General features: G+C 33.8%; 1 protein-coding gene across 1 annotated transcript; it reads right to left on the reverse strand.

Moving 5' to 3' along the window:
• On the reverse strand, window positions 1–1,545 carry LOC112323383 (uncharacterized). The gene is made up of 2 exons (XM_024581404.1): window positions 885–1,545; window positions 1–701 (listed from the first exon to the last, which is right to left on the reverse strand). Exons 1-2 carry the CDS (start codon window positions 1,543–1,545, stop codon window positions 1–3), a joined length of 1,362 nt encoding a protein of 453 aa, XP_024437172.1.
• Between the last annotated feature and the right edge of the window lie 8,042 nt (window positions 1,546–9,587).

Consider the following 9,587-nt stretch of genomic DNA (forward strand, 5'->3'; position numbering starts at 1 on the left):
TCAGTGTGAATTAGTTGCAACTTCTGTGTAGCTCTCCAGGCTTTGCTTTGTTGAAATGGAAGTCTTGACAGCTTTCCATATTGATAGGCAGCACAGATCTTTTTCTAATTTGGGCAAGCTTTTCACCATGTTGTTCTTTTCCATGAAAAATAATGCTCCATAACGATAATGCCACATTCTCTTGTGCCAAAGCAATGAATTATTGACTTCCTTGTGTACAGCAGCCTGCTCTTCTTTAAAATCCAGCACAAAACTTTTGCCTTTCATTTGAATATTGAAGACTTCTATGCCCTCAGCATCTTCAATAACACAACTTTTATCTTCAAACAACACTTTATAACCTTTGTCCAGCAACTGGGAAACACTTAACAAGTTTTGATTAATTTCAGGAACATATAGTACATCTGAAATTAATTTAAAACCTGAGTGTGTTTCAATGGCTACTATTCCTTTGCCTTCTACTTTCAAGTGAGTTCTATTTCCAATCTTGACTTTGGAAATAATATTTCTATCAAGCTCTGTGAAGAGCTTTCCATCATGAGTCATATGATTTGTACAGCCGCTGTCGATGAGCCAATTTTCTGTGAATTTATTTGTGGCTAAACATGATACCACAAACAAATGCTCCTCCTGATGTTGATCATCGGCAACTTTGGCTTCAGTTTGTTGTTGTTGAGTCTTGCATATCTTTTCCATGTGCCCTAACTGACCACACTTAAAACAACGTGCATTAGGACTCCACCAGCATTTATTCTAAGGATGATTGTTTTTTTTTTTTTTGCAGTGAGGGCAAGAAGGAAAGCTTTGAATGTTGCTGGTTTTATTGTTTCTGGTGTTGAATGCAGAGCCTCCAAACTTGTTGTTCTGTTTTTTTTTATTCTTACCATCACGGTTGTTTTGAGATTTGACAAAGAATGCACCCTCTACAGTTCTTTCTTGCCTCATCAGCCTCCTTTGCTCTTGTACTTGTAGTGCATTCAATAACTCTGCCAAGGTAATGCTTGACAGATCTTTAGAATTTTCTAAAGATGAGATTGTGGTCTCAAACTTCTCTGGAATTGTTACTAGAATTTTTTGAACAATTCTAGAATCAGAAAAATCAGTGCCAAGAAGTCTTACATTGTTAACAATGCTAAGAAGTTTGTTAGAAAATTCCTTGATTGTTTCTGATTCTTTCATCTTTTGTAACTCAAACTCTCGGATTAAGTTTAGCACCTGCATCCCTTTGATTCTCTCATTTCCTTCGTATTCTCCTTTCATAAAATCCCAGATTTCCTTTGTTGTTTTGAGAGTCATTATTCTGTAAAAAATGGTGGGTGAGACTACTGCAAACAAAGTTGCTTTTGCTTTCGATGTTTTCTGCTTCTTCTTTATGTGATTTTTTATTTGTGCAACTGTTGGATTGTCTAACAGAGTTGGCACTTCATATACTTGTTCAACTGCTTCCCATAGATCATTAGCATCAAGATAGGCTTCCATTCTAACAGCCCAAACTTGATAATTGATCCCATCAAATATTGGAGGTGCAACTGCAGTAAATGGCATTTCTGAGTTCATACTGGATGTGTTGTGTTTGGATGAAAAGTATTTGAAGGTTGTGTTTAGGCTCTCTCAATCTCACAAGTGTTTGAAGGTTGTGTTTAGGATCTCTCAATCTCACAAGTCCCTCAAGAAAATCAGCTATGATACCAATTTGTTGTATATATTGAAGAGAAAACAAATATTTGTTGTTGTAGTTGCAGCAGAACACACTACTTTATTGATTTTCAATACGATTATTTATACAATAAGGAAAAACATAATTGTAAGATATTCTCCTAAGATATCTGATTTTCTGTTACATGGAATAAAAATAGCCATTAGACTAGCAACAAGAAACAAACTCTAATACTGTAAACAAACTCAGATTCTGCTGAGATTTTATTTTGCTTCTAGAGTCATTCTTGGTCAACAATAGAATTTATCAAATTCAACAAGAAATTATCGAGCAACGATTTGAAGGCATTATGGGATGAATTGGCATCATATCATGAACCACTCACCTGTAACTATGATGGTTTGAAGGTTGTAACAGATCACAAAGAAAAAAAAAAGAGTTATGCAGTTCCTTATAGGACTAAATGAATCATATGGTGCTGTTAAAGGATCAATTCTGATGATGAATCCCCTTTCCTGATACACGTAAAGTCCATGCCTTATTGCTTCAACAAGAAAAACAAATTGGTGTAGCCTCCCCCTATGAAACAAATAATGGGTATCATGCAATACAAATGAATTATTCACAATGATCACGGCAAGCTATACAAACCAATCAACATTCTTCAACAAAGGATGATGGCAATATGAGGCAGCAACTTAAATGTAGTCATTATGATCGAGATGGTTACCTGGTTGATTAATGTTTCTACTTGCATGGATTTCCAGTTGCGTACGTACAAGGCGCAAGCCAGTACACTACAACCATTCAAGGACTCACCACAAAATAGGCAACATTCACAATTGAAGAATATAACAAGATCATGTCCTTACTGGAAAAAGAAAATGGTAATAACCAATCCTTTATACGTAAACATGTCAACTATGATTGCACACTCATGTCACTCTGCTCAACATTACCCTATGAAATATGTTGGATTGTGGACAGTGGTGCAACTGACCATATCATCAAGTAGTCACCAATACACAATGAGATCAATCATCGTGATTATGTGAACTTGTCTAATGATGACTAGGCCTAAATAGTGTCTATTGGTTCTACCAAACTGACATTATATCTGATTCTTGATGGGGAGTTGCATGTCCTGAAATTTCAAGTAAATTTGTTATAGTTAGCAAAATTTCTCACACATTAAAATGTATCATGATGTTTTTTTTTTTTTTTTGTTATATAGGACATGGTTACGAGGAGAAAGATTGGCCTGGACAAGCAACATAATGGGCTATATTTTCTTCAGACAAGTCAAAACCCCCACCTAGCGAACAATATCAGTCATAGCTCCAGTATTTGGCATCAATAACTAAAACACCCATCTTTTGAACCTATTCAAGTATTGTCTAAAACTATTCTAGAAATAATCTTTAATTCTCATCATGTTTGTGATGTATGTCCACTGGCCAAGCAAACACGTTTACCATTTTCTCTTAGATCAATTCATTCAGTTTCACCTTTTGATTTAATTCATTGTGATATTTAGAGACATCATAAAATCAATTCTCATTCAGGAGCATGATATTCTTTTTACTATTGTTAATTATTATTATTTTTTTACATGGATTCATCTTATAAATGTTAAATCAGAAACATGGTCGATACTGAAATCTTTTTTGCATGGATTAAGACTCAATCTCATTGTAATATTAAAACTTTACCAACAGCTAATGAAAGTGAGTTCATGTCCATGCGTTCTTTCTTAGTGATTTTGGAACCATTTTTCACCATTCTTGCTCCCATACACCTCAATAAAATAAGATTTTGGAACGAAAACATCGTCATGTTTTGAATGTAAGTCATGTTCTTAGATTTCAAGCGAATCTACCTTTGAATTTTTAGGGAGAAAGTGTCCAAACAACATGATATTTGATAAATCGCATGCCAACCCCCTTATTATCTCATAAATCCTTGTATGAAACTTTACATAGTCAAATATCAAATTACTCACACTTAGAGTTTTCAATTGTTTATGTTATGCAACTAATGTCACTCCAGATCACAAATTTGATATGCGTGCATTTTTGTTGGTTATATATCCCCTTGGTAAAAAAAAGGTATCAAGTATATGATCGTGAGACAAGAAAGTTTTTAACCTCTCAGGATGTTGCTTTTCATGAACATATATTTCCATTTTCCACCATGACACATGCCATTTAATATGATTACCCTATCTTGCCCATTTCTCTTAATGATATTTTAGCCCATCATGTTACTCATGATACCACCTTAACTCAAAATCACTTGGAACCAACACAACATCCATCCTCACCATTTGCTGACATTCCTTCTCCACCAGATACTTCAAAATCCACACAACCTAATCAACAGCCCTTATATTACTCTACTCGGCCTATACAACCTCTTGCTCGTCTCAAAGATTACCATGTCAATCATGTTTTTTTTCTTGCACCGATTGACTACTCTTCTGCCTTGTCCAGTACTCAACACCTCATTTCACGGTATGTTTCCTAGTCCATTTTCTCTCTAATATATCAAACATTTATAAGTAATATTTGTGGCTTGTTCAAACTAGCTTCTTATCAATAGCCCTGTTAAGATCCCAAGTGGGTTGTAGCTATGCAAGAAGAATTATATGTAGTGGAGGCTAATAATACATGGACCATGGTTTGTTTGCCTTCTGCTCATCGTGTTATTGATTGCAAATGGATATTCAAAGTTAAATACCATGTTGTTTTTTTATAGAATAATGACACGAAAAAATAAAATGAAAAACAGCAAATATAAAAGGTTGTAATGTGATTGCAAAATCATAATTCTTTTTATTAATTGAATCTCTTTTATATAAGAGTATTAATAACTAATTTCAGAAAAATAATGACATGATTTAACAGAGTAAGAGTTCTTCTACAACAGCTTTATTTGTAACTAACTTCCTAACTTGTTGGAGCCAATCTTGACTCAATCTTTTCAGCTCCAAAGACCATTTCTTTAGCAGCAAATGAGGTAATCTTCAACACTTCTCCTTGCTTCTTTTGTCTATTTTGCTTCTCAAGATTTCAAACCTTGTTTTAGATAAAGACTTTGTTAACATATCAGTAAGCTGGTCTTTTGTCTTGCAATAAACAAGTTGAATTTCTTTATTTTTCTGAACTTCTCTCAGAAAATAGAACTTGATCTTGAAATGCTTTGTTTTACTATGGAAAATTGGATTATTTAATATTGATATTGCAACCTGATTATCAATATAAACCTTCGTAGCATGCCTTTGCTCCATATCAAAATCTACTAACATTTTTCAAAGTTATAAGGCTTGATTTGCAGCTACAGTTGCTGCAACATACTCAGTTTCTGTAGTTGACTAAGCAATAATTTCTTGATCAAAACTAAAGGAATATCTTTAAGTGCTCTTTATGTCATCAAAATTGCCAGCCCAATCACTATCTGCATGTCCTTGTAACACAAAATTTTCAATACAATTAAACTAAATGCCATGATTTAATGTACCTTTGATATATCTCACTATTCTTTTTGCAGTCCTAAAGTGAATTTCACTTGCACAATGTATGAATCTTGATAATAAGCTCATAGAATGCATGATGTCAGGTTTTGTTGTTCTGAGTTACATCAAACATCCAATAAGACTTTTATAAACTCCTTCTTCTACTTTATCAACTCCATCTTCTTTACAAAACTTTTCCTTCAAATTCATTAGCGTGTTCATAGATTTGCATTCTTCTATATTGAATTTCCTTAGAATTTATTTGGCATACTTCTATTAGACAATGAAAATCTCATGCTGGTTTTGTTGTAACTTCATGCAACAAAATAGGACATTTCACCTAGATCTGTCATTTCAAAGACCTTTATCATTTCTACTTTGAAATGGTTTACCAATCTTGGATTGTTTTCTGTAATAAATAGATCATCAATATACAGTGAAACCACAATTAAATTAGAGTTTGAGCTTCTGATGTATAAAGTTAATTCACTCAAACTTTTTTTAAAGTCAAGATTGAGTAAATGCTCATCAATCCTATTATACTAGGCTCTTGGAGCCTCTTTTAATCCATATAAGGCTTTCTTTAGTAAGTAAACCTTGTCTTCTTATCATTTAACAGAAAATCCTTTAGGTCATTCCACAAAAATCTCCTCCTACAAATAGCCATTTAGAAATGATGACTTCACATTAATTTGAAATATTTTCCAACCTTTTTATGCTGCAACAACTAGTAGTATTCTGATGGTGTCTAGTCGTGCTACCGGTGCAAAGGTCTCTGAAAAAATCTAAACCAAATATTTATGCATAACCTTTAACTACCAATCTAGCTTTGTGTTTGTTGATGGTGTCATCTGCATTAAGTTTTATTATGTATACCCATTTTACACTAATAGGCTTTTTGTGGCTTGACAAATCCACCAGTTCCCATGTTTGATTCTTCTCAATCATCCTTAGCTCTTTTTTTATTGCATCAATCTATTTAGCCTCCTCAAATTCCGTAGGCTCTAAGACAGCTACGTTGCAATTTTGATAGATGTCATCAAGCAATCTAGTTCCTCTAACTGGTGCTTCATCAACATAATCACCAAGATCTTGCACAATCTCCTTACTTTGACTTTTTTTCTACATCTTTGAGGTTCCACTTATCAGTTTCAATGAACTTGATGTCTCTGCTGACTATCACCTTTTCTGTTTGAGGCTGATACATTCTGTAGCCTTTTGTAACATTGTTATAGCCAACAAAAATGTTAGCTTTAGCTTTTTTATCAAGTTTATCTCTTTTTACTGAGGAATAGAAGTGAGACATAAGCATCCAAAAATCTTTAAATTCTAAAGTGAGGGTTTATAACCATGTTAGGCTTCATATGAAGTCTTGTTTTGTAATGCTCTTGTTGGCAGCCTATTTAACAAAAAGACTGTAGTGTTCACCGTTTCTGCCCAAAACTTCTTGGGTAAATCTTTCTCAAATAGCACACATCTTGCCATCTTCATAATTGTTCTATTTTTTCTTTCACTTACACCATTTTGCTGAGGAGTGTAAAGCACTGTATATTGATGTTTAATCCTTACATCTTGACAAAACTTGACAAACTTGTCTGAGGTATATTTTGTGCCATTATCAAATCTTATCACTTGAATTTTGTGATCACTTTGATTTTCAATTCAATTTTTAAACTTCAGAAAAACATTTGCTACCTCAGACTTAAACTTTAGGAATTAGACCCATCACATTCTTGTGTAATCATCAATGAAAGCAATATAATACTTGCTTCCATTCAAAGATATTGTCTTTAAAGGTCTAGCAACATCAGTATGAATGAGTTGAAGCTTTTTTATTACTCTCCAAGCCTTGTTATGAAGGAATGAAAGTTTGTTTTGCTTGTCATATTGACAGTAAGCACAAACTAAGATTTCTTCTTCCAGGTTTGGCATTCCATGCACCATCTTTTTTTTCTGCATATGCACCAACATTGCTTGATGGAAATGCCCCAGCCTCTTGTGCCACAATTATATCTGATTTGTTATGTTTAGAAATGCAGTTGACTCCTCTTCCATCCAATCTAGTGAGAAGCTTTTTCCTTTCATTTTTATAGTGAATATTTCTAATCTAGCAGGATCAGAAATTAAGCAATATTTACCTTTAAACACTACTGAGTAACTATGCCTTTTCCTTTTATAGAAATATATTCTCCATTACCAATTCTGACTTTAAAATGATTGATTTGTCAAGTTGCTTGAACAAGCTTTCATCATTAGTCATGTGGTTTGTGCAACCACTATCAATGAGCCAGTAATCACGAGCCTACTTGCTAACAAAGCAAGTAGCCACAAACAACTACTCTTCATGTTGTTAATTATTAACTTGTGCTTCTTCTTCTTACCGGTGAGTCTTTCTTTTGCAAATCTTCTTCATGTGTCCCAATTAATTACATTTCTTGCATCTCACATCAGGTCTCCACCAACAATATTTTTGTAAGTGATTTATTTTCTTACAGTGTTGACAAGGAGAAAAGCTTCCGGTTCTTTTAATGTTGCTACCATTACCTTTATTGTTTTTCTTGTATTTCTTTTTACCTTTGTCACTTTTCTGGACTTGTATTTTAGCTTGAAAAGCTCCTTCCATAGACTCCTCTTGCCTTATCACCCTTCTTTGTTCTTATGCTTGTAATGCATTCAACAATTCTGCCAGAGAAATTTTTAACAGATCTTTAGATTCTTCCAATGAAGATATTTTTTACTCGAACCTTTCAGATAAAGTTACGAGTATTTTTTTCTACAACCCTTTTATCAGGAAGGTCTTCCCCCAATTGTCTTACTTTATTAACTATGGAAAGCAATCTATCAGAGAAATCTTTGATTGTTTCTGATTCCTTCATCTTCTACATCTTAAACTTCCTTCTCAAATTCAAGACTTGCATCTGGATTGTTTTCTCATTTCCATGGAATTCCTCTTTAAGATAATTCCAAATTTGCTTGGTTGTATCAAGTACAATGATTCTTGGAAATATTGCTTTAGAAACAACAGAGTAAAGACATGTTTTAGCTTTGAACTTCTTGGCTCTTTCCTCATGATGATTTCTGATTTGAGCTAGAGTAGGATCTACAGGAAGTGGTTGTGGATTATGATCTTGTTCTACAACATCCCAAAAACCACAGGCTTGTAATAATGTTTTCATTCTTACAACTCACATATGATAGTTTTCACCAATAAACACTGGTGGTGATGCAAGAGAATAAATGTTTGATGCAATTGAAAAAAATGATAGGAGGTTTAAGTGTTTGTATTTTTTTGGTGGAAAAAGGTTCCTCACAGGTTACTCTCTTCACTCAAGCTGGTTCTTTAAGATCAATTATGCTCTGATATCAGAATAGAGACACAAAAAAATAAAAAATAAAAACCAGCAAATATAAAAGGTTGTAATGTGACTGCAGAATCATAATATTTTTTATTGATTGAATCACTCTTTTATACAAGAGTATTGATAACTAATTGCAGAAAAATAATGACATGATTTAACAAAATAAGAGCTGTTCTACAACAACTTCATTTGCAACTAACTTCCTAACTTGTTGGAGTTAATCTTGACTCAATCTTTTTAGCTCCAAAGACCATTTTTTTTAGCAGCAAATGAGGTAATCTTCAACATACCACTCAAGTAGTAGCATTAAGCGCGCGCTATAAAGCTCGCTTTATTGTAAGAAGGTTTAAACAAAAATGAAAGCATTGACTATTTCAAGACTCATTATTGTTCTTTGCCTTCTCACCATTGTTGTTACCCGTAATTGGAGTCTCCATCAGATGAATGTCTAGAATGCTTTCCTTTATAGCGATCTTTTTAAGGTAATCTATATGAAAGCTCCTCTAAATCTTGGTCGACAAGGGTAGAACATTGTTTGTTGACTCAATAACTATCTATACGGTCTTAAACAAGCCTCACAAAATTGATTTCGTAAATTCACCTCTGAGGTCCAAAACTTTGGCTTCAAACAATCCAGGGCAGATTACTCACTATTCACAAAGTTTCAAGATGATTCTTTTACTGCCATATTACTCTATGTTGATGAAATGGTTAAAACAACAAATAATGAAAAGGCTATAAAAGATCTTAAGAGGTTTCTAAGCACTTGTTTTAAGATCAAAGATCTTGAACCCTTAAAAGATTTTCTTGGGGTAGAGGTCTCTTGATCCAAGGATGGTATTGCCATTAATCAATGAAAGTATGCCTTAGATATAGCTAGTAGAGGAAGCTGGTCTGCTTAGAGCCAAACCCGCCAAATTTCTAATGGAATAAAATTTGAAATTAACCCCCTTATATCATGAACTTCTCAAAGATCCAACTCATTATCGCATGTTAGTTGGAAAACTGATTTACCTCTTCATCACAAGACCGGACATTATATACTCTGTCTCCACCC

This window comes from Populus trichocarpa, chromosome 1, assembly GCF_000002775.5.
Source record: "Populus trichocarpa isolate Nisqually-1 chromosome 1, P.trichocarpa_v4.1, whole genome shotgun sequence".
In the NCBI taxonomy this organism is placed as follows: Eukaryota; Viridiplantae; Streptophyta; class Magnoliopsida; order Malpighiales; family Salicaceae; genus Populus; species Populus trichocarpa.

Coding starts and splice junctions, on each gene's coding strand:
- LOC112323383 (XM_024581404.1), bottom strand. CDS start 1,545: ATGCCATTTACTGCAGTTGCACCTCCAATATTTGATGGGATCAATTAT. Junction 702..884: donor ATCTCAAAACAACCGTGATG/GTAAGAATAAAA, acceptor GTGGTCAGTTAG/GGCACATGGAAAAGATATGC.